At 47.2% G+C, this 25,671-nt stretch overlaps 1 protein-coding gene across 3 annotated transcripts in view; it reads right to left on the bottom strand.

Annotated features, from left to right (window-relative positions):
- Positions 1 to 25,671, bottom strand: part of ARID3B (AT-rich interaction domain 3B) — a 418,853-nt gene that overhangs the window by 36,264 nt on the left and 356,918 nt on the right. For all 3 annotated transcript variants that reach the window (XM_086959348.1, XM_086959349.1, XM_086959351.1), the window contains one exon: positions 21,589 to 21,681. In XM_086959348.1, coding sequence (XP_086815474.1) covers positions 21,589 to 21,681 — 93 coding nt within the window. The remainder of the gene's footprint in view (positions 1 to 21,588; positions 21,682 to 25,671) is intronic.

Raw genomic sequence — 25,671 nt, forward strand, 5'->3', positions numbered from 1 at the left:
GCAAAGAAGGTAGGTAGTGTGACTGACTGATTAATGTGAAAATTCGAGACTACCTTAGGAAGGAGTCTCGGATGAGTACGAAGCACCACTCTATTCGCATGAAAAACGAGTTAAGGTTCTGTAGACCAAAAAGCCTGTATCTTGCTCACCTGCGCGCAGAAGTGATAGCTACTAGGAAGGCTGCCTTCCACAACAGATGTTGGAGGGAAGCCTTATGAATAGGTTCGAATGGAGGACCCATCCATTTGGACAAAACCACGTTAAGCTTCCATGGAGCGTAGGGGGCCCTCACATGAGGATAAACCTTCTTGATACCCTCCAGGAAATCCTTCACAACTGGCATTTGGAAGAAAGAGACCTGGGTGGGGGACTTTCGATATGCTGTAATTGCTGCCAGATGGACTTTTATTGAAGAATACTGCAAACCTGCTTTGGCCAAAGAAAGTAAGTATGGCAACAGTTCTGTTATTGGCCTCGAATAGGGTCATGACCTTCCGTAGTGCACCACATGAAAAAACGCTTCCACTTGAAAGCATACGACTTTCTCGTAGAAGCTCTTTGCCTCTTTTAAAATGTGCATCCAGTCCTGCGAGAGTCCTAAGTGTCCGTATTGGACGAACTCAGGAGCCATACTGCTAGCTTCAGGGACGGCAGGTTGGGGTGGAACACCTTGCTGCTCGCTCTGGTCACCAGATCCGGATGACAAGGCAACCTCCTGTGTGGTACTTTGGACAGGTAAATAAGGTCCGGATACCACCATTGGCGAGGCCAATCCGGAGCCACCAGGATCATGTCTGTCTTGGACTTGTAGAGTTTCTTGATCACCAAAGGAATGAGTGGAATCTGTGGAAAAGCGTAGAGTAATGCCTCTGACCAGTCTATCCACAGAGCATTCCCCTTGGACCCCTGCTGTGGGTACCTGGATGCGAAGACGCGGCATTTTGCATTTTCGGCGTCCGCAAATAGATCGATTTCTGGCGTCCCCCAGGCCTGGAAGATGTCTTGCACCACTTCTTTAAGACCTAGTTGTGTGCTTCTGCGAAATGTCTGCTTAGGTCGTCTGCCTGGACGTTGAGGACGCCTGGCAGATGAACCGCAGATATTCTCATATCTCGAGCCAGGAGCCACTTCCAGATTGCTTGCGCTTCCAGCGACAGAGGTCTGGATCTCGTTCCACCCTGCTTGTTCAGATAGTACATTGTTGTTGTGTTGTCGGTCTGAACAAGCAGAGGCCGTATTGATTGCGGGAAAGAAAGCTTTGAGAGCTAGGTGGACAGCTCTGAGTTCCAGCATGTTTATGTGATACAGTCGCTCTTTTTCTGACCACACTCCTTGAATTTGAAGAGACCCCAGATGAGCGCCCCATCACCGAAGGAACGCATCAGTCGCCAGCAATTGTCTCGGCATGTCCTCCTGGAAAGGAACTCCCACTACCAGATGACTCCGCTGCATCCATCATCGGATGTAGATCTGTACTGACAGGGGTAGTGACAGTTTGTCCTCCCAACAATTGGAAAACTGGGACCACTGGTCCTCCAGAAACTGCTGCAGAGGTCTCATGTGCAGCCTGGCGTTTGTAACGAGGAAAATACAGGAGGCCATAGACCCTAGAAGAGAAGAGATCTGCCTGGCTGTGGGTCGAGGAGTCTTCAGTAGAGTCTGACACTTTAGGAGAATGGAGGATAGTCTCTCCTCCGAAGGATACGCTTTTGCATCCTCTGAATCCAAAAGTGAGCCTAGGTAGTGTATTCTCTGTTGGATTGAGGATAGACTTTTTGAAGTTTACGTGCAGGCCAAGTCTCCGCAGCTGATGTATGCAGAACGTGAGATGTTGCAGTAGCAGAATCGGAGACGCACTCTTTAGGAGCCAGTCTAGGGAAGGGTAGACGAAAATGTGTCTCTTCCTCAAGAAAGCCGCTACTACTACCATGAACTTTGAAAAGGTGCGAGGAGCTGACTTTAGCCCAAAGGGCAAAACTGTGGATTGGAAGTGGCTTGTTTGGATGCAGAACCTCAGAAACGTCCGATGCTTTGGGGTGATGGGAATGTGAAAGTAAGCATCTTGAAGATCTATGGAGCACATCCAGTCCCCTTGATGCAGCAGTAGAATTATTTGATCTAACTCCAGCATTCTGAGCTTTTCTCGCCAAATGAATTTGTTGAGATGTCTGAGGTCTGGTATGGGCCTTAACTCCTTGTTTGGACCTTTCTTTAAAACAAGAAAGTATCAGGAGTAAATGCCTTGTCGACGCTGGTTTCTTGGGACCTCCTCGATGGCATTCTTTAGGAGTAAAGCAGACACCTCTTGTCTCAAAAGATGTATACGATGGGTGACAGTCTTGAGGAGGAATGGAAGGTGGGGGGCGGGGGGCGGGGACTTTAATCTGATGGTATACCCATTCCTTACAATATTCAGAACCCATTTGTCTAGTGTGATGTTTGTCCACTCTTCCAGGCAAAAATGAACACTTCCCCTCCACCTGAGTGGGTAACGGGCCAAGGGGAAGCAAAAGCTCACTGTTTTTGTTACTGTTGCTGGTTACCAGGTGGTTACCAGGTGCAGACTGCCTGGAACTGCCGCCTCTTCCTCTAACAGCTGGGAGAACTGAGATCTTCCTTGATTTTGCTGTGAAGACCATTGAGGGGTTTGAACCCTCTGCTGGTAATGTCTCCGGTCGTAAGGAAGGTATTTCTTCTTAAAATCTTTTCTTTTTTCAACACCAACAGCCTTCACTGTATCGAGCTCTGTTTTCATTTGTGACATCTCATCATCAGCATGAGATCCGAAGAGCGATGTTCCGTTAAAAAGCAGATTAAGTATCCGGTGTTGTGCTTCAGGCTTAAGACCCGTGAGCCTCAACCAAGCTGCGCGCCTGGTGCTGAGTCCATGTGCGTAACCATGCGCAGAGAGATCAGAAGCATCAGCGGCACTAATCACTTGGTTCGCCACCAGCCCACCTTCGTGCAGAATCTCAAGAAAGTCTTGTTTATCTTCTTTAGGAAGCTTTTCTGCAAAAACGAGACATGGAGTCCCATAGTGCGCGGTCATAGCGACCCAGCAGGGCCGAAGCACTGGCGACCTTCATGTAGGAAGCAGAGGTGGTACACATTCTCTTCCCTACAGAGTAAATAGCCTTACTGTCTTTATCCGGCGGCACAGAAGATGACGCCGCTCCCGTTTGATTTTTACGTGCCGCTGAGACAATCACAGAATCAGGTGGTGGTTCAGCCCTCAGAAAGAACGGATCATTGTCCGGATCTTTATATTTCTTACAGATCCGAGATGGGACCGCTCCAACGCTGCTGGAGTTAGGAACTTGTGCTGCGCAGGCTCTAACAGACCTGGTACCAAAAGAAGTAAATGCCTTGAATTTTTGATGCAGGGTTTCGAATATTACCGTGGTCTTGGTGGTAGAGACCGGCATTTCTATATTAAGTTTAGCTGCTCCACGACAGAGAACCTCATTAAAGGTTATCACGTCATCAATTATCCTACTCAGAGGGGTTGATGACAGTGTTGGAGAATAGTCCCTCTTCGAATTCGTAGACCTTGTCGAGGATCGATGACTGCACCTCCTCGAAGAGTGGCGACGTGATGTTCTGGGAGAGGGTGAGGACCACCTCCTCACTGATGGAGATTTCCTCGGAGGAGTACGCTCACGTGTCCTTGGAGAGTGCACCAACTGCCTTGGGGGCGATCTTGATCTTGACGCAGCTCTTGGACGGTCAATAATAGGTGACCTTGATCTGGAAGAAGACCTTGGAAGATTAACTCTCCTTATCTTCCACTCTAACATCGGCCAGCCATCTTTGCGAGGTATTAGTCGTTGGATGAAGTGGAGACGGTGCTCTCGAGGGCTCTGGAGAGACCTGTACAATCTGAAGTCCAGGGGAGGAAGAAGAACTCCCAGAAGACAGTAGGAATGTTAGACCGGTCTTAAGACACCGTTCTAGGCCTCTTCGCTGCAGGAGAAGCAGACGGCGACCTCCTCGGCGGCGACCTCCTCGACGGATACCTCCTCGACGGTGATGGTCTCTTAGGCGTCGACGTCATGTGCCTCGGCGGCGATGGTCTTCTCGGCGTCGTGTGCCTCAACGTCGAATGGCTGGGTCTCTTCGACGTCGAAACCTCTGCTGGGCGGTTCGACGTCATGGCACCTCTCGACTGTGGTCTTGACATTTGTTCCGAGCCTCTTGGCGGCGACCGTCGATGAGACGACGTCGAGTCCCGACCTCTTGCCGTTGTAGGCGAGCCAGACCTGGACCACCTACACGCAGAAGGAGACCTCATCCTCTGTCTTTTCTCACCTTGCTTCGACCGCGAAATCTTCTTCGACGAGAGGGATGCTTCGACGTCGACTGACGCATCGACGGAGATTTGGATGCAGATTCTGCGCACAAAGGTACCTTGGAGGAAGATCTGTCCCTCGACGGAGAAGGAGACCGATATATTCTCTTCACCTCTTTGTCCTTGCGCTGTTTGTGATGAGAAGAAGTCTTTCTGGAGTGAAAATCTTCTCTTCCACTCACTGTTTCTCCTCTGTCATACAGGGACTGCAGTCTGATCTTCGCCCTCTCCCTGAGGGTTCTGTTAGAAAAATTGCTGCAGTGGTATCAGATTTCTGACTTGTGAGAAGATGGTAAACAAGCAATACAGCCCGAATGAGGGTCTGTCTTGGCCATTTTTCTACCACCGGCCAGACACTTAATAAATAAGGCCGGCATTATAACTGGAAAAATAGGCAAAAACCAGGAAAAAATTGTTGAATTAGTCAAACAATGACTAAAGACTGAGTGAAGACGAAAAAAAGATATACCAGATAAAAGTGATAAAATATCACAAACTGGCGAGCTCAATGCTCCAGGATCCTCAGAAGGAGCCGGAAAAAAGAACTGACCTAACTGTCACCTGTGGTGCATGATTGGAGCCTGGAGGCTCATGGAGGTCTTAAAAGGCACGGCGCCAATTTTTCAGTTGTTACTATGCAGCCTTTCTAGGCTAAATCTGCCTCTATGATCCTGCCTGTTTTTTACCTTTGGAAATAAAGGTTGCGTGTTTCAAAGAAACCCAGGGCAGTGTTCTTCTGTATATCGTATAATGTGAATTATATCTCTATTTGGCAAATGTAAAAGTTTTACAAGCAATAATGGCAGTTTTTGACCCTAGTATGGTGTATTTCAGGCTGCATATGTATATTTATATGCATATTATCTATATATAAATATATATGGGTATTTATGTATATTTATATGTATGTATATATATAGGTAGATATATGCATATTATTGGCTATTGCTCCGCAGTCCCTATTCAGTGCTTATGACTATTGATGAGTATCCCCTGGAAGAGAAACCCCCATTCCCTGTTCTTCTGAAGGAACTATTTGAATAGCACCCTTCTGTAGAAGTGATAACACTTCTTGTCGAAGCAGAATTAGATGGTCTGTAGACATTGGACGCTGTCTCTGAGGTATGTTTGGAGGTGTTACTGTAAGTTCTAGGCAGTAACCATATTGGATAATCTGTCTTACCCACTTGTCTGTTGTAATGGAGTTCCAGACAGGAACTGTGTTGATCTGCCCCCTTCAGGAGTGGTATGCTGTGGGGTGAGCAGAGGGAAGTCCTTGCTTGGTGGTGGAAGAGGTTTGATTGTTATTGTTACAGCGACCTCTTCCTTTGTTATTGTTTCCAATATATCCTCCTCTAAAGTATCCTTTATTGGAGGAGGTTTGTGACTTAAAAGATGATGTAGTGTCTGCTCCAGTCTGCTTGGAGCCTCCTCTGTAGGAGGAGCGACGAAAGGAGCCTCTACTTGGTGTAGACTGTAAAGCTCCCATAGACTTAGCCGTGTCAATGTCTTTTTTCATCTTTTCTAGTATGTTGTCTACTTCAGGACCAAATAATTGGTTTTTATTGAAAGGTTGATTTAAAATGGTAGTTTGCACCTCTTGTTTAAACCCTGAAATGCGTAGCCACGCATGTCTCCTAAGTATGACACTGGTGTTTATGGCCCTGGATGCTGTGTCAGCTGCATCTAGTGCACATTTTATTGAGGCATTAGATATTAGCTTACCTTCTTGTATAAGGTCAGTTGCTTGATCTTTGTACTGATCTGGTAGATGTTGAAGTAGTTTTTCTAGTTGATCATAATGAGCCCTATCATAACGAGAGAGGAGGGCTTGTGTATTTGCCATACGCCACGTTTGCCGCTTGTGCACCTACTCTTTTTCCTGATGCATCAATTACCTTTGATGTTTGAGAATTGGCCCTTTTTCTAGCATTGGACACCACTAATTAATCTAGTGGAAGGTGTCCTTTAATATAGACTGGGTCTGCAGGTGCTGGCCTATATTTCTTTTCAATTCTAGGATTTAAAATTCTAGTGCGTACAGGATCTTTAAATACTTCTGGAGCATGCTTGATTACTCCCTTAATCATTGGAAGGATTTGAGTAGTCCTCTGAGAGTGCTCAAAGGTGTCTAAGAGAAAATCCTCTTCAATATCGTCAGAATGCATAGACACTCCATGGTAAACAGCAGCTCTGTTGAACAGATGACTAAAACGAATTGGGTCTTCTGGAGGGGAAGGCTTTGATGGGTATACATGCGGTTCTGGAACGTCAGGCATATTCTGTGGATTTGGAAAATCATATATAGGTACCTCTGTTGGGTTTGACTAATCCCAAATACCCTCATCTATGTGGTATGAGCTAGGCTCTTCCTCGTCCTCCCTCTAAGTTATATTCATCATCATTTTGCTGTGAGGAATTTGACGATAATGTAGAATGTGTAGGAGATATATGAGGTGATATGTGAGGAGGTATAGGAGAGGAAGGGTGCATAGGAGATGTTGCACAGTCCTTCTTGGCAGGCACCACATGAGTGGGTGGCGCCTCTGCTGGTCTCTTTTTGGGAGTTGTAGTGCCCATATGACCTGTCTTTGGGTCTACATAGATCTTCTTTTGTTGAGGATCTGGTGTAAAAAAATCCTCCTCTTCTACAACCTTCTTGGGCTTCGATTTTTTCGGCTCCGGCGGAGGTTGTGCTTTTTCTTTAGCATTGGGAGGTGTTGTAACGTCCTGTGGCAAAGTTTTTGGTGCCGGAGGTGTTGTTTTCGGCTTGGTAGGCATGTTCGAGGGTTTGGACGCCTCCGAATCAGGCTTCTTTTCCTTCGGCACCGGTAGAAGTGGACGGCTTCGGAGCCGGTTCGGCGCCGAGGTGTCTTTATGTTTCAGTGCCGACAGGAGAGGTTTACTCTGTCGAGGCACTAGAAGGCTTTGTTAGTTTCTTCGGAGCCGGGCTCAATGGCGGGGCTGTCTAAGTGGATTTTCTGTATCGACTGGGCCTTTGAGCAGAGTGCTGACCTTTGCCTTCGGTTTGGGCAGAGTATGTAGTGCAGGGGCAGTAGTACTCACGCGCTGACCCGATGGAATGGAGTCATCCGAGTCGTCTGCTTCTGATACGATCTGGAGATCAGGAGAGTCTTCTTCGGGAACAAGGGGAACCTCTTAGTCGAAGATATCCTCCGGTGCTGGGGGTGACCTCATCTCGTGTCGACGGGCCCACCGATCCCGGATGGTTTTCTTCGATCGGAAAGGAGGCACAGGCTTTGCAGGTCGACTCGTTGTGTTCCGGAGATAGGCAGAGGTTACAGACCTCATGGTGATTGCTATGTGGGAATTTTGCCGGGCATTTCTTGAACTGAGTTTTTTCCATGTGGTGTAGGCAGCACGGCGTCGATAGGCCCAACGGCCCACTTCGATGACCGGAATGGAAGTTAAGTAGTCGAAAAGCCTGGTCTTCGATGTCGAAGGTAGTTTGTGGAAGTTCTGCCCTTCGAAGTTGCTGAAAAATGTTTTTCTGGCCGGAGCGGAGAAACTTTCATCTGAACCCAGTGGCGGAAAAAAACATCTAAGGATGGAGTCGATGCCCATGCGCACTGTTGTCCAAGGGAGGAGTCACCTATCTCATGACTACAAAGACTTCTTCCAAGACAACAACAACCTGCAATCATCAGAGCCCAACACCAGGTGGCGGTCTAATGCTAAGGTGTACAATCTGCAGCTCATATGCCTCGAACAAGTGGAGTGCTGTATAGGGTCAAAAACAATGAGTGATAGGAGATGTCGAGGGTTTGTGGACAGTTAATGTATTGTGCCATAGTGTTCTTTAAATGTATGATGGTGGGGCAAGGTCTGGCCACAACAGAAGATGGCCACTTGATTCCAGAACTCCGCGCTGAGATGGGCCCCAGACGGCAGCAGTGGCACTTGCGGAATGGCGGGCGATTGATATCCTGCCCCTCCCCCTGTTGCGCCCATACTGCACAACACCTGGTTTCTGCATACCTGCCGCCGTTGCTGGTTTCGAGGGAGTGCCAGTTGACCCAGACCCGGCATGGATCGCTGAGAGGTCATTGGGCCTAGAGGCCCACTCAAAGCCTCGGCCCACAGTACTGTGGCGCCCCTGACAAGCCTCCTGAAAAGGCCACCGTCCTGGTTGACATAAGTCCCCGATTTTAATAGACTACCGGACCGGCATTACCCTGGCCCTCAGCTGGGCCTGATACTCCGACGGCTAGGACGTCCCGCGCAGGCAGCGCATTGAGCTGTCGCCCATTATCCTCACACCTACGGACTCTTATCCTTGTGAAAGGTGCTTCTGGAGATTGTCATTACCCCTGACTGCTACACAGTGAGATTCACCGCCCAGGACCACCGTGGACTAACCCCCACTGGGCTGAACTTCGACATCACCACCAATCCACCCCAGGCATGGTGGGGTAGGAACATTTAGGGAACCAAGCGGCAGCAGCATCCCACGACACATGAGTGCAGGACCCTCCCCATCTGCCTTTAGGCTCAGTGCCTAGGCTGGAGAGGTTTCCTACCAAGACCAAGACCAAGACAACTCCTCTTCCCCGAAGCCCTCAATCAACCCCGTACCATGGCCAACCCAAGGGGAGCGGCTTAGCCAGAATCCAGCCCCCCGCTAGCAGCGCTCAGGACTCCACTTTGGAGAGCATCCTTCAGGTATTCACAGAGGTAGTCTCAGTCTCCTGAAGCTCCCCCCCCCCCCCCCCCCCCCACTGGAGATGCAGCTGGCTCGCCACATCGGCCCACTGCGAACTTTGACGCGCCCTAGACCCCTTATCGCTATCTTTCTGCAGCACAAGTAAGTCCAGCAACTGCTGTCTGCAGCCCGCTGGAATGGTCCCTACACACATGAAGGCCATGAAATCCGTATAGCGGCAGCTTTCTCCAGGGAGACCAATGACCGCTGCAAAGTCTTTCTTTCTCTTCGGCCCTTGCTCCACAAGTTTGACATTATATATGGCCTCTTCGACAGGCTCTCCATGCAGGACATGTACACTGCTTCCACCATGGCTGTGAAGGCCCACCATCCAGCGCCAACATCCTTCCCTGCCTCTTTCGGCGGGTGCTGGCGGAATAAGATGCAGAACCTGACACCGGGGCAGAGTCCCAGACAGAGCGGCATGCTCCCAGGGCGACAGAATCCATGCCCTCGAGGCCGTGCCTGTCCACACTAAAGAACAGGACAGAGCCACCTCGTTCCCCCTTGAAACCTGCTCCCTCTTCGGAGTGAGAGCCCTGGGAATGGTCATGCTGTGCTGAACTGGAGAGACTGGGAGAACTCCAGCAGGACTGATGGGACCAGTGCCCGCCGGATGGCTGACTATTATCATAACTGTTTATCTTTGGAGTATTTGATATGTACGCTGTCTTCTGGTTTGTTTCGGCTCCCCAGCGAGAATAGACTCATAACCACGTTGCGGCGATGAGCTGGTCGCCTGGGAGAGTCCATGTCCGCCCCCAATTCACAAACCCCCAAACCTCTTAGTGTTCTGTCTTGGAATGTCAACCATCTCACACACAAACAGATGTGGCTCTTCTGCAGACGACACACCTGGATCCACTAGAATCCGACAAGTTGCTTCGCGAATGGGTGGGCAGTGCGATCCATACTATTGTTGCAACTGCACTATTCACCGAAGGTGGGACACCCAGCAAGTGTTGAGTGGCTATTCTTATCAGGAAATCACTGTTGGTTACCGTTGTGAAAATATGGTCAGGAGGGTAGATATACATTTGCTAAGCTACAGTTAGGGAACAGATCCCTTTGTGTGGGATCGGTACACGCCTCGACTGGGGCGAAACGCCCTTCCTTTCTGTGACTGAATAGCCTACTTGCGGAAATCGGGCAATCACAGTAGGTCATTGGAGAGGACTGAAATCTGGCCCAGGACGAATATTTAGACACAACAGGCCCTCTAGACAAAGATAAGGACGCAGACAGGGCCCTGCTCAGAGACGTGGCCTCGGACCATGGCCTGGTAGACCACTGGCGTCTCAGCCACCCAGGGGATAAGGAGTACAAGTTCCTTTTAACAGTAAACGGCAGGCAAACCAGGTTGGACTACTTCCTCATCTCTGAGAAAACTGTGGCACTCGTCCGAGAAATTCTAATACTGGAAGCCGCCATGTCCAATCACTCTCGGTTCTTTTATCCTATGACATCGGCTGGCCTCCCCAGGTCGCAAACCATGGCGCATGAATATACAACGATATCGCAAACATCAGGTCAAGTCCCAAATGAAAGTCCATGTTTCCACATACATGCTGGATAACAAACTGGGGACTCTTACAGAGTTCTATGGGCTGGCGCGCAGGCAAAAATGGGAGGCCAGCTCATGATAGATGCCGACCGGTCCAACAAACAAGAGGCTCTCTGCCATATCGAACTGGAGACGCAGATAGCTACTCTTACCCACCTCTATTCCTCCCACCCTCTATTCCTTGGTCAGACCACTTTCCTATCAAATTTTCTTTTAAAGTACAATTGTCGAATAAGGACATAACATCGGTCCCAACCCATGTTATTAGGAAGTGGAAAAAATTAGACATCGACATTCTCAACAATTTTTTAGAAGATCATATACCATGCACCAAGTTAAGGGTACAAGACCTATCGACATCAGTCCAAGAATGGCTCATGACAGCCATTGACACATGTTTGCCTAAAACAAAGTTAAAAGGCAAAAATCAGCGTCCCCCTGCTCCGTGGTTCAACAAAATCTTAAAGCAAGAAAAAACCAGATGCAAAAATGCTGAGCGTCAGTGGAGGAAGACTTATTCTTTAGAAGCTAAGAAAGAATATAAAATTAAATTAACACACTACCAAATGATGTATAGTAAAGCCAAAGCTGAATTTGTATGTAGCAAAATCACAGTGGCCCTAAACCAATCTAAAACACTTTTTAAAATCGTGAAAGAGCTGGCTGGTTCAAATACCTCACAAACCTCGCCAGACCTCAATAAAATACAGTGTGATCAACTAGCCAATTTCTTTGTCAATAAAGTGGATAAAGTATATCAGGGCATTGAACAAGCACAAAATGCACAGTTTAAGGCAAATCTGGACGTTCCTAATACCTTTCCTGATAAACGGAACAACCAAACTGATACAATAGACCCCAGTGTCCATGATAATTCCATCGCCACATTAGAAAACTGGCCCATGCTTATTGATACCATTGTTGATTTACTCAATACGATTAAATCAGGTTCGCCTAAAGACTCTTTGCCATGGCCAGTCTTAAAACAACTAAATAAGAAAGCTTTGACTGTTATTACCGATCTCTTAAATTCATCTCTTCAGGAAGAACATGTACCTGATGAATGGAAACATGCAATGATTCATCCCCTGTTGAAGAAGGCCGATGCCGACCCAAACCTGCCCTCTAACTTCTGGCCAATATCCCTGCCCATTTTTGCAAAAATTCTGGAGAAACATGTTCACCGCTCTCTCACGGAATTTATTACTACCCATGACTTGTTGCCCTCCCACCAATCAGGATTCCGTCGGGTTTCTCTACTGAGACTACCTTGCTTGGTGTAACAGAGTATCCGAGCCATGATGGATAGAGGAGAAACGGTGGCACTGGTGCTTCTTGACCTCAGTGCCGCATTTGACACTGTGTCACATGCGGTACTCATGCGGACACTCCACTCTATAGGCATTCGTGGTGTTGCCATTAACTGGATTAAATCATTGTTAGAAAATCGTACTTTCCAAGTCTACTCCCAATCCGCTTCTTCAGACATCCTGACTTTTAAACATGGAGTACCACAAGGCTCGATTTTGAGTCTGTTACTTTTTAACTTATACATGAGCCCGCTTGCTAAAGTAGATGAGACTGGATTGCAAATGTTTTCCTATGCTGACGATTCTCAGCTTCTCTTCTCTCTTTCCTCTGTCGAAAGTTATAATCCCTCTATTTTAAAAATAGGTTTGGGAAAGATTGCAGGGTGGATGCAAGAAAACTTTCTCAAACTGAACGGTGATAAAACCGAGTTAATTGTCCTGGGAAAAAACAAAGAACTCTGGGGACCCCAACATTGGCCATCTGAAATGGGTACTCCCCCGATCCAGACTACGCAGGCTCAAAATCTAGGTGTCATAATTGACGACTCGTTGAATATGCACCAGCAAGCTGTGAAGACTTCGGCCACTTGCTTTGCAATATTAAAATGGCTAAAAAGAAATTGCTGGATGCTACCGGAACACACTAAGAAAACGGTCATCAACGCCCTAATAACATCCAGGCTTGATTATGGCAATGTGTTATACTTAGGAGCAAAAAAGGCAATGATCCGTAGACTACAAACAGTGCAAAATGCAGCTGCAAGACTGTTATGGAAAGTCCCTATCTCCTCATCCACCTCCAAATACATCCGAGAGCTGCACTGGCTGAGAATAGAGAATCGGATCACATTTAAATCCCTATGCTTTATGTATAAGATCTTCACTAAAACAGCCCCCAAGTATTTACAAAAACTAGTCCGTCCCTATCATCCCTCTCGGACCTTGAGATCTGCAACAGCCAATCACTTTGTTATCCCTAAAATAAAACTTGCACGCATGGGTGGTAAATCCTTTGCATTCCTTGGACCCTCACTTTGGAACGCCATGCCAATGCTTTGCGATCTGAGGTGAGTTATATGAAATTCAGAAAAGCCTTAAAAACATGGCTATTCAACATCTGAAAATGCCTGTCCTGCCATCTACCACTGAATCACTAGCGCCGGGAAACCCTTTGTTGGGTAGCTGTTGCGCTATACAAGTTAAAATTAATAAATAAATATTGCCCAACCACCGAAGCCTAGAACAGGCTCGCGTGGCCATCAACTACCTCATTACCTCCAAAGCTGAATATCCACTACAATGCCTGAAAGGACGGTACTATGAACAGGGGGAAAAGGCGGGTCGCCTACTGGCAGCCCAACTGCAGCAATGGGAGGCTGGGATTGTCCTATTACAATCCACAGACAAGAACCTGGAACTGCTAGACAACATGTTCCCCACCTTCAAAGAACACCTCTCCAAGTCACGGACAAACACGCATATCTACCCCAATTCCACCAACCATGACCTCTCAGCTGCATACTTCTCAATCAGGGACACACCTACCACCCCTGACCTCCCATCCCCCACCCACAACCACACTAACCCAACTCAGCACCCCATCTCAGACATAGATCGCTCCCCCTCATACGCCGCCCGTTCCACCAACGTCCGGACCTCCACACATACCCTCAACACACCTTCCACACCTACAGCGGGCATTAACACCTCGCTCGGCGCGGACAGCACAATCCCCACACTTAACACTCCCAACTTATTCCAGCACCAGAATCACACGCATTCTGACAATTCCCCCCTTTTATCCCCCCCCATTCTCAGTCCTCACTATCCACCAATCTACTGCGCAGAACGTACTCCCTCTCTTAATTTAACGCCCCTTCCCATTAACAGGATCATCTCCACTCACACTCCCCCTCCTACTCTCAGCCCCTACTATCCTCCTTCCAACACAGCTACCAGTCTCCCAGCCTACACGCTGTCCCCCACGCCTACCACCAATGCCCCCGCCCATAACATCAATTTCCTCCCTATCCCATCCACTCCCCAACAGTCCAGAACCTCTCACCTCCCTAACCCTATCCCACGCTCCAACACAACGCAGACCTGCCTGAACACCAGCCCTCCCCCTCGCCTGCACACGAGCTCCCTGGCCAGCCAATCACCCCTGACTGCCACCCTCACCCCCACCACCTACCTTACGATGGAACTCATCATGGCCACCCTCACTCAGATCAAAGAAGACATCCAGGACATCAAAGAACGACTCTCCACATGTCCTACACACCACCCAGCCACCTCCACCCCCCATCCCAGCCTACCTCCTTCCCCCCCGGCGGTCCCCCACCCTCACCACGCCCCACACCAGGCTTCAAACCCTGCTCATAGGCGCAGCAATTCCCGTAGTCCTCAGCATCGCCCCTGCAACGCCTCACACGTCCACACCTCCCCGCCAAATGTGTCCCCCACCTCTCAGGCCAACTCTCGCACTCAGCTATGCCCCAAGCTGACATCAATCCCAGCTCTTAATCGCAACAATCGCCCTCGCCGCACCCACAACTCTTCTTCTTACCTCGACACACTCACCCTTCTCCGCTCCTATGAACCAGCCCCCCAAACTCACACAAGCACCCCACACCGCAACATTCCCACGATACACCCAAATCCCCTTAGACCACCCACATCAAACAGCAGAGCCTCCATCCCCACTAACCTTAGAGAAGTCCCTCTCTCGCTAGAACAATCTAACACCCTCTACACACCCCGCATCAAATGCGCGCTTCTCAACTGCAGATCGGCGACGAAACACTCAGCAGCCATTGCTGAACTCCTCTTATCGCAGGACCTAGACCTAATCATCTTGACTGAAACGTGGCTAACTGAATCCTCGACACCCATAATGGACATTCTGGTTCCTCCCAACTTCCACATTATTAGGCACGACAGAACAGGCCAAATAGGTGGCGGAATCGCATGCATATACAAAAACAACCTCTCTGTTCAGAAAGTCAATTCCACATCCTTGCCATCCCCAACATCCTGTGAATACATCTGCCTCAACATCATCAGTGAGGGCAAACCGATATGCACTCTGCACAGCATATACCACCCACCCAGGGACAACCTCACCTTCTCCCAACAAATCATGGATATGATCTCAACCAATTCCGGTCGCCAGCTCACCCAAATATACCTTGGTGACTTCAACCTCCACTGGAATGACAGCAGCGACGCAGTGGTAAACAGTCTAAAAAATTTCCTCGATGCCCTGAACCTCACCCAAATATGCAACAGTCCGACCCATGAGAAAGGCTCCATCATCGACCTGATCATCTCCAAGGAGCAATCTATCCAACTTGAATCCATCCAACCTTGTGACTGGTCGGATCACCACATTATCACATTCTTTATCAACGAAAAAATCAAAGTCAACCCGGTGCAGCTCTCCAAGCCCAAGGTCTGGAAAAGAAACACGAAAAAGCTCAACCCTGGCTCTCTGCCCCCTAACAGCTGCAATCTCCTACTCCCTCCTGCAGGCGCCTCGGACGTCCAAACCTTGACTGACCACTATCTCAACACTATGACTTCGATAATCAATGAGGCTGCACCTATGCAACTAAAAAGAGTCGCCACTAAAATCTCCAAACCATGGTACGACGGGAGTCTCAACGAAGATAGAAGAGACATGCGAATGGCAGAACGGGCCTGGAGATCAGCCCCCTCTGCAGTGCACCTAAAAGAGTTGAAGAAGAAGAGAAACGCCTACTTCAGGAAAATAAAACGCTCAAAATCGGACTTCTTCCGCCTCCAACTTAACCAAGCAAAGAACCGCCCGAGAAAACTGTTTGAGCTAATCAAATCACAATCCAAAGAGCCACCACAACCACTCAACACTGGGAGTGTGGTACCCTCATGTGAAGACTTCGCTGCCTTCTTTACCCAAAAAACCGACAAAATAAAAAGCGATCTCCTCACTGACGCAAGCCTCTACTCCAAACCCAAATGCCCAGCACCCGTTGAACCAAAAAACAATGCGACATGGTCAACCTTTGACACATATTCGGAAGAAGAAATTGGCAAATTACTTAGCACCCTGAAACCTTCCAATCACCTCACGGACCCCCTCCCTGCCTTCGCAGTAAAAGACTTTACCCCTCTGATTCTCCCTCTCTGGACTAAAATCATCAACAGCTCTCTCCAACAAGGAAGCATACCTGACTCCCTCAAAGTTGGTCAGGTCACACCTCTACTAAAGAAACCAACAGCCGACCCCGCGGATCTCAACAACTACCGTCCCATCACCAATATCCCCACTCTCGCCAAACTGCTGGAAAAATGTGCACAACTACAATTGACTAAACACATTGAACAATTCGATCTCCTCAACCCTCACCAATCAGGTTTCCGAGCAGGACACAGCACAGAAACGGCTATGACTCACATAATTGACGACGCACTTCAAATGCTAGACCAAAATGATACCTGCCTCCTCATCCTTCTCGATCTCTCCTCCGCATTCGACACCGTTAAACATGAGAATCTAACAGAACTACTAAACAAAAGAATGGGCTTATCTGGAACTGTCCTCAAATGGTTCACTTCCTTTCTCCGCAACAGGACGCAGAAATTCAAGAGCAACAACCTGATGTCCACGCCAGTACCTGTAACGCTAGGCGTCCCCCAAGGATCTTCTCTATCCCCAACCTTGTTCAACCTAGTCATGGAACCGCTCACCACTCTGCTACAAGAATCCAATGTACACTTTCACATGTATGCCGATGACACCCAACTCTACCTCAAACTGCAATCTCCCAATGACATCCTGCTCCTGAACTCAACGATCAGATGCACCCAATCCTGGCTTGCCGACAATCACCTCAAACTCAATGCCCTGAAAACAGAGTTCCTTCTGATCGCACCTCCATCGAAGATAACCACCACTCAACATTGGCTTAAACTCCTAACCGCACTCAATGTCCAACCCACCATCGTGGAATCAGCAAAATCTTTAGGCATAACACTCGACACCAATCTCAACATGCAGCAACATGTCAGCAAAGCTACTAAGGGAGCGAACTTCCAGATCAATACTTTGAGGAAACTTAAACCCTACCTCCCAGCCAAAGACTTCCAAACAGCGGTGCAAACACTAGTCATCCCACGAATTGAATACGGCATCACCTCCCTCTGCGGACTCCCACTAACTACAACTGCACCACTAAAAGCATCTCTAAATGCTGCAGCGAGACTTATCACGGGGTCAAAAAAGCACTCCCACATCACCCCTGACTTGAAATCCTTGAATTGGTTGCCGTTTGAAGCCAGAATACATTTGAAAATAGCCTGCATGACACACAAGGCTGTACACCTAAACTCACCCGGCTACCTTGCTCAGAAATTGACAATCTCTGGGGGAACCAGAAACACGAGAGGCGCAAACAATCTTCTGTTGAAACCTCGAAGATTCCGGAAGGAGAAAACATACAAGCGCTCTTTCTCAGGAATGGCGCCTAGGATTTGGAACTCACTCCCTCCCGAAACCAGGCTTCTCTCTTCCACTACACTCTTCAAAAAAGAAGTAAAAGCTATCCTCATGGCTAAATTCACCTGTACTACTATCTCGAACCCTATCAACACCCTGCGATGATCTTTATTACTTGCTTGACCACTTATCTATTTGTACGAGCTGTCTTATCACCCACTTGACTGCTTTGCAGCCACCCAATTGTATTATTTGTATTGTATGATCTACTGATTTACGTATTTGACTTTGTTCCCTCATGTTCCCTTCTGTACTCTGTGAACTATCGACCTACCTATTTGACTGTGTTCCCTCATGTGCTCTTCTATGTAAAGCGCTCTGATATCTGCAAAGATCTTGTTCGCGCTATATAAAACTCTGAAAATAAAAATAAAATAAAATAAAATACACTCAGCGAGTGGGGAGGTTCTCACCCACCCACAGCACATGGTTGACTAGTTAGCTTCATTCTACAAGACATTATACACTCCAAAGACGCCGGCCAGCGTGGCACTGGTGGCCGCCTTCCTGGAGGGTGTAGACCACCCCAGCCTGTCAGACAAGGGTAGAGAACTCCTAGTGGGTGAGATCAGCAGAGAAGAGATAGTCTCTGCAGTTTTCAAATTGTCCTATCACAAAACCCTGGGGGAGGATGGCTTGCCTGCCGAGTTTTATAGATGGTCAGGGATGGAGACAGTCCACTCCCTCTCTCCAACAATGCAGTGATGGCAGCAGAATTACCCATACCTGGGAGGGACCCGTTATTATGCAGAAGTTACAGACCCATCTCAGTGCTGAATGGGGATATCAGGATATTCGCCAGCATCTTAACAGCAAGCCTCAGTAAAGTCATTCCCTTTCTGATACACAACATGCATGTTGGTTTCGTACTGGGCCGCTCCTCCAGGAACCATCCCCGCACCCAGGCCCACAACCTCTGGGCAGCCAAGGAACTTCCAGTAGACTCAGTGGATGCCGAGAAGGAGTTTGATCGCATCAAGTGGGGATACCTTTACACCACTATGAAGCAATTCGGCCTAGGAGATCAATTCATTGCCAAGGTGTGACTGCTGTATGATTGCCCAATGGCCCAGGTCAACCCGCATGGGGTCCTATCAGTCTCTTTCCCCGATCCGGAGGGGCACCAGTCAGGGATGCCAGCTTTCCCCCTCCTGTTCCTACTGGCCATGGAGCCCCTAACCTCTGCTATCCGTCACTCCCCACACATTGCAGGGGTTTCACCTCGCGAGCAGAATATCCAAACTCTACCTCTACACAGAATGTTGTCCTGCTCACCCTCACAGATTTCCACTGCTTCTTGCAGGCTCTATTGTAAACCATTGACTATTTCCCAACCCTATTCGATTAAAAGGTAAACTGGGACAAGAGCGAGGTTCTGCCACTCAATAGGCATTAAGAAAGCGGCACTCCATGGCTACCATTTCTGCTGGAAATCCTTGTGTCTCAAATACTTGGGGATACTAGTCAATAGAGCAATGGATGGGATGGTCTCGGATAACTTAGACCCCCTGATAGCCCAGATGAAACTGGACTTCGAGAAATGGTCCCACCTGGAGTTCTCCATGTGGGGCAGGAGGCAGGCGGTGAGGATGGTCATGCTACCGCGTTTCACGTACTTGCTGGGAATGCTCCCTGTCCTGGTGCCTTTAACTACTCAGTCTCATTGACTCCCTGATTCAGTCTGTCGTGTGTGGCTCTTCGGCATGCAAACTAGCGGCACTTTACTCCTGTGAAGGTTTAGGCCTCCCGTCAGTGGAACATTACACCCTGGCTCTCTACCGATCGCAACTGGCATACTTGCTCCCTGGTACCCCGGACCCACCACAGTGGTCGCACACTAAACGATCGCTCCTCCCTGGGGTAAAGGACTTGGCCTTCTTTATGGAGCTTATTCTCAACAGCCACGCCTCCCAAACTCTTTACTGTAGGCTATGCATAAGGCTTGTTCAAGTGCTCACAGACTACGCTGGGTAGACCCACTCATATGATAAAGCTCTACTATTGGGAAATGACAGTCTGCGCAATAATCGTCAGGTTATACGCTGTACTCCTTGGACAGAGGCAGGTATAAACACCCTGGACTAAATCTTGCTCAACAGAGATCTGAAGCGTTTCAACCATCTGAGTGAGGAGTTTAACCTCCACCCATGGCAAGCCTGGCGCTGCTTATGACTGCAGCACTGCTTGAGGCATCGCCTAGGCCAACGCCCTTGGTACGTATGGACGCACCAATGATGGCCTACCTGACTACGTGGGGCTGATACAAAGGAGTACTGTCTGGACTCTACAGCACACTCATGAGCCACCTGTTCTCCCAACCTCTTCTTCACAGCCTCTGCACCAAATGACAGGTCCGCCAGCAGACACCCTCTGAGTAAGTGGACTGGGCTGACATCCTAGAAACACTAGACAGGGGCACCCGGGAAGCCCGCTTTAAGTTCTGCCTCTTCAAAACGCTTGACGACTGGCACTGGACAATGACAAAACTGGACAGGGCTGGACTTCTTCTCCATACAAATTGCTGGAGTTGCACGGAAGCCCACTGCAATCTTCCTCACATTCTCTGTGAGTGCTCCTCGGTCCGATTCTTCTGGTTATATACTGGGGACACCTTGGGAAAGTCCATGCCACTGCAACACCCATTGTTATCCTCCTCCATGACACCGGGAATTCAGACCTCTCCCATCTGCAGCGGCATCGCCATATGGCTTTGGCCACGGCCAAGATTTGTATACTTCGTCATTGGAAGTCACCCGTGAGACCATCTCAAGAGCATTGGACAGTGGCAATGATCCAAACTGCATTGCATGAGAGCGTTATTTACAAACTGCAGGACCAGGCAGAAGTGTTCGCGCAGACGTGGGCCTCTTTCCTAAGACGACGCCTGAAATGAGAGATACTCCCCTCCACCCCCCTATTGCACCCCATCACGAGCACCAAAGTTGATTTTTTTCTCTGGCAGCATGGTCAACTCTTGCAGTATCCCTGGGAGACCATGTGTGTTTCCCCCCTCACACAGCCTTGCAAACCTCTTCCTCCCTTAGCCCCCCCACTGCACCCCGCCTTTTCCTTCAGCCTTTCCACACTCCACTACCCCCCTCCTTTCCTCCCCACCAATTCTGTCCCAGCAACCTTTCTGCCTCACGCTCTCCTGTCTCACCACTGCCCTAACACCCCCGCCACATCCCCCTTCCCATACACCTCCAGCTGCTTCCCTTGCTCCTCCCCTGAACCTCGCCTTTTGCCTACACCCCCCCCAGCCTCCTCAACTTGGGGAACCACCACCGCAATTTCCGCCATCCTCTCCACATCAGAGTGGGGACTTCTTCCTCCCTTTCTTGGAGGCGAGCTATGGAATACACTAAACTGATACTACAGAATGCCCCATCTTTTGCCAAGGCACCCCCCGCCCCTCTCGATCCTGATGTCCACCCCAACTGGACTGTAGTGACATGTCCTCTCTCCTCGCCCACATCGACTGGTTGCCCGATCCCCCAGTTCCACCCCCTCCTCTACGTGGATTTTTAGTCCAATGGCTCTTTAGCACTAAGCGCATAGGGAGATAAGCAGCATTGGAAAAATTGAATATAGTAGTTCTGTATGTAAAAGTACTTTCTAACTGTTCTATTTACACCACCACACTTCATTGCACTGCTTATTGTTTCCATACTTTGTCTCATACTGTGCACTCACTGCATGATTCTGTTTCAATAATTAATTGTGAGACAAAAATGAAAAAATGTATGATGGCATTCAGAGACCTATGAATCAAAGTGGCATAGTAACCCTTGGCTAAGTGAGTCCTGGCGGGTCATTTGTTCCCCCCCCAATGGTCAACAGATAATCTACTCTGCCTTTGACGTGCTCTTCAAAGAAAAACTCCAAGTTGTCATACCTACTAACTTAAGAAATTGGAATGGCATCTTTCAGCTGTTCTTAACATCTGTCAATATTACTTTATTAGGAAATATGTTGAGCCATAAGTTTATTTATTCTTTCTTTCAGGAAGGAAATGTGTGATATTTGGGTTCACATCAGTCTCTGCCTTTTGTCCGAATCTTGTGATAAAGCACCACTGTTAAGTATTAATTTTCAAACACTCACCTGTGTACATTGTGCCGTTGATTTCAATGGACATATTGATGCTTCCAATGCTGCTAGATGGCAAGTTCCCTGTCGTTTCGGGTTTGTCTTCAACTGACAAAGAATCAAGTTAGAAGTTTGAAAAGCATCACAATAATGGATATATGCAAAAAAGCTTCCTATGCAAAATACATAACTACTTGGATGCCAACGTGTTAATACTTATTTGAAAACTGGTTTTTCAAAAACATTTTTTTTATTTTACTTTACTTTCAGAATTGTCTCAAATATATTTGTAAGGGTTTTTAAACAGTGGACATTATAATGCGCATACAATAAAAGAGTGCCAGTCTGCTAGACGAGCATCTAATAGCTTACCATCCCTACAAATTGTTAATTGTAGATTTCCTACATTAAGGAGCATATCACCTTTCCCTAACTGTGGAAGGCAGAAGAATGTTTACTACAATGGTATTAGTCAGCTATATGTTGTAGATTAATCTAGGGCCCTAGTGTAATTTTCCCGATTCATGCCCTTATATAGGTATAGATTACCCTATCCTTATATAGGCATAGAAATCCTTACCATATTTAGACCGAGCCTATGCAGTCCAAATACGGCAGGGCTACTTCCACTAATTCGGAGAATCAACAACGATTTCTTAGAGAAACCCGCCTTCAGCAGCTAGGGACATCCCCCTTGCCGGAATACTAATTTATCTAGGAAATCATGGAGTTTTCGAAGAACTGAGTCTTCAATGACGTTATTAAGTCCAATCATACATCAAATTCTGCACCTTCAAAGTATAAATATGCCTACATTTACCCAGACAAAGACACAGCGGTTTGGAGCAGATCGACTATCTACTTGCCCGACGCCCTGCAGCCGCAAGTGCCGAAGGAAGCCGACCCTCCAGCAGACGCACTGAGAGACGCTGTCTTTTCTCCTGCCGAGAAATCCAGCTCCAGTGTTTCCAAGCTACCCTTGCGTTTTGCTGGGAAATCAAGTCCTGAGAGAGAGATACAAGACCTCCTTCATTCTAAAACCAAGGTATGGAGCCGATTAGACCCTTAGAGAATTCTTGGAATAGATTCTTGGCAGAGAAATACTAAACTTAAGCTACTCCTCACTTACTTCTTCCCTTGTACTAGACTTAGGTTAGGTACACTGGGGTAGGCGTATTTTAGAAGCACCAGTTGACTACTTTTAGTCATTATTTTATCACTGTATGTATTTTATATGTTTTAAGGCAATTTATGGCTTAGAAACCATATCATGCTTTTACAGTACTACTTTATAATACTTTTCGTATTATATTCCTTGTACTTTATAACCAGTATTACGATTGTAGCAGTACATTTCTTATGCTTGAGAAAGAACACTGTTCAATAAATCCTTTTTATTGAAAACGCCAGTCTATCTATTTTCTCAGCACCTCTGGTGAAACGAAGCATGCACGATTGACTGAGTACAATAGTTATCTATTGTTTCCACAACTCTAGAGATTGATTTCTTATTTTTAGGAAACAAAGTTGTCATGTTTAATCGGTTGTCAGAAACTAATCCCTTCTTGTGAATTCGAGAAAGTTTCTAGTGACCTCTGAGCTAGCTGGCACTCACAATTAAGTCTAATAGATTCGGCAGAGGCCTAGTCGACCTCAGTCCTACGTCTAAACTACAGGATATATTATTCCAATACGCAGAGCCTGTTGGGAATATAGGAACTACACAACAATGTCTCATGGGAATCACACAAAAATCTTAGTGCAAAATGATCTACGGTTTATAAATTAGGATGAACTGAAAATATAAAGTCTTTTGAAAAAAGATTAAGTAAATGAAATGGTCCATACCAAGGATGATGATTTGCTTTAAACATCACAAAATCTGTGCCTTCTAGTACACTAACATTAAAATGGTCTTGGTGTCTCAGGTGACATTTGAGGGTGTGGAGGGGTCAGTAGAGTGGGTACATACACATGGAAGTGGTTAATCGGCTGGCCATTGAGTAAAGTTCTAGATGACGACTGTAGGAAAAAGGCTTTTGCAGGTTTTCCTTCTTAAGCACAGGTGTATCAGAAAACCCGGTTATCAAGGAGTGCCCAAGATAATTTGCTGATCTGGTTTAGGTTGGAGCCTCTTTGAAAATGGAAACTATTCCTCCCCTAATCACCTATATTACTTTTGTCCCAATCTCTCTCAGGCAGAAATCTAGGAGTTTTAATGACTCTACAGCGAATCTAGAATCTTTTATCTACTGCTATTATAGCCTTAAATTCTGCTGTAGTAGGCTTCACTGGCCATTAAATACCAGCTTCAGCATTAACAAGGGAGCAGGCCTTTAACGTCCAGTACAGCCCACTACAGCAGTCTCTACGGCTATTAGAACAAAATCATACCTAGAGGGCGTCACAGAGCCAGACGTGTTGAAATACCCTCGGGCTCCATGAGGCCTTTTGTTCACAGCAACAGCTGTGAACAAACATTGGAATGTGGCAGCTCCGATCTTCTACTGGTCATTAGAAGCCCAGAGCACTCCATTGTTTTAAATTGAGCTCCCAACATTCCATGTTTTAATCAACGTTAGGAAACTGTTAACATCTTCAGCTTGTTACACCCGAATCCCTACATAGCACATTAGTATTCACTGTTTATTACAATAGCCGCCTAACTGATCACCGAAATATCCATTTGCTGAAAAGCATAGAATTATCAATATGCCAGACAGATACTGCTAAATGCTAGCTCAACCTAATAGAATTTCTATCATTTGGGTAGTGGCTGTCTGCACTAGGTCATGCTTAAAAGAAGCAATTCTGCAGGCCAGGATCTTTTACAGTCAAAATAAATAACTTACATGTAACTACATTTCTCAACCGTTGGTATCTTTCATGGATTGCCTTTGTGAGGTGGAACAAATTAAACCAACAGTTTTTTCATGAAAATCTTTTGTTCTGTCTATGGATTACAATAAAGCTCTTTTAACGTCAAGCATGTGAAGAGCGTATTCTGCTACAGAATCAGGTTGAGGAAATAAGACTGGTAACTCAACTGATTGGTTTATATGAAAAGCAGAAACCACTTTGGGAAGGGATTTAGGGTTGGTGCATACAACTACCTTGTCTTTATGTAGCTGAAAGAAGGGTTCTACTAAGGTTAAGGTTAATACTTGTAGCTCACCAACTCTTCAGTGATGTGATCGCAATGAGGAAAGCAACCTTCCAAGAGAGAAAATGGAAGGGGCACTTGTGCAATGGTTCAAAAGGTAGGCCCATGATCCTTGCGAGAACAATGTTGAGATTACAAAACTGGGGCAGGAGTAATCCTTGGTGGTATTACTCTTTTCAACCCTCCCATGAAAGATTTGATTACTGGAATACTGCATAGTGACAGATGTTGCCTATTCTGCAAATGCACAGCTACCGGCTGCAAGGTGCAAACGAATAGATGTATAAGCTAGTCCAGTTAGCTGAAAGTCTAACAGGTAATAGATAATGTTTTGTATAGAAGAATCTTACGGATCAATTTGGTTATTATTGCAGTATACAAAAAATCTTTTCCACTTTGCTGCATAGCAAGCACTGGTGGTAGGCCTTCTTGCTTCTTTTAGAATATTCATACAGTCTGGTTGTAAATTTAATTAACCAAACTATGACTTCAGGAGCCAGATCGCTAAGTTTAATTCTTTGGGATTTGGATGTCTGATTTCTCTGTGGTTCTGTGTGAGGAGACAGGAGGTGAGGTGCAGCTTTTGATGTGGAACTAGTGACAGGTTCATGAGGGGGTGGTGTACCATGGCTGACTGGCCCATGTGGGAGCTACTAGATTTAGTGTGAGGGATGTTTGCCTGAGCTTCGGAACCAGACACTGAATGAGCGGGAGAGGCGGAAAAGCTTTGGTAAATATCCCTGACCAGTTCATCCATACGGCATTGCCCTTTGAGAGCAGGTGTGGGAACCTGGAGCCAAAGCTTGGGCATTTTGCGTTTTCTGCTGTGGTGAACAAGTCTATATGTGGGAATCAAAGTTTCAACAAGGGGCTAATGTTCCTATGAAGGATAGAGAGGAAGGCAGTCTATCAAAAGGTGCAGAGTGTCTGGGTCA

This window comes from Lissotriton vulgaris, chromosome 2_2, assembly GCF_964263255.1.
Source record: "Lissotriton vulgaris chromosome 2_2, aLisVul1.2, whole genome shotgun sequence".
Lineage (NCBI taxonomy): Eukaryota > Metazoa > Chordata > Amphibia > Caudata > Salamandridae > Lissotriton > Lissotriton vulgaris.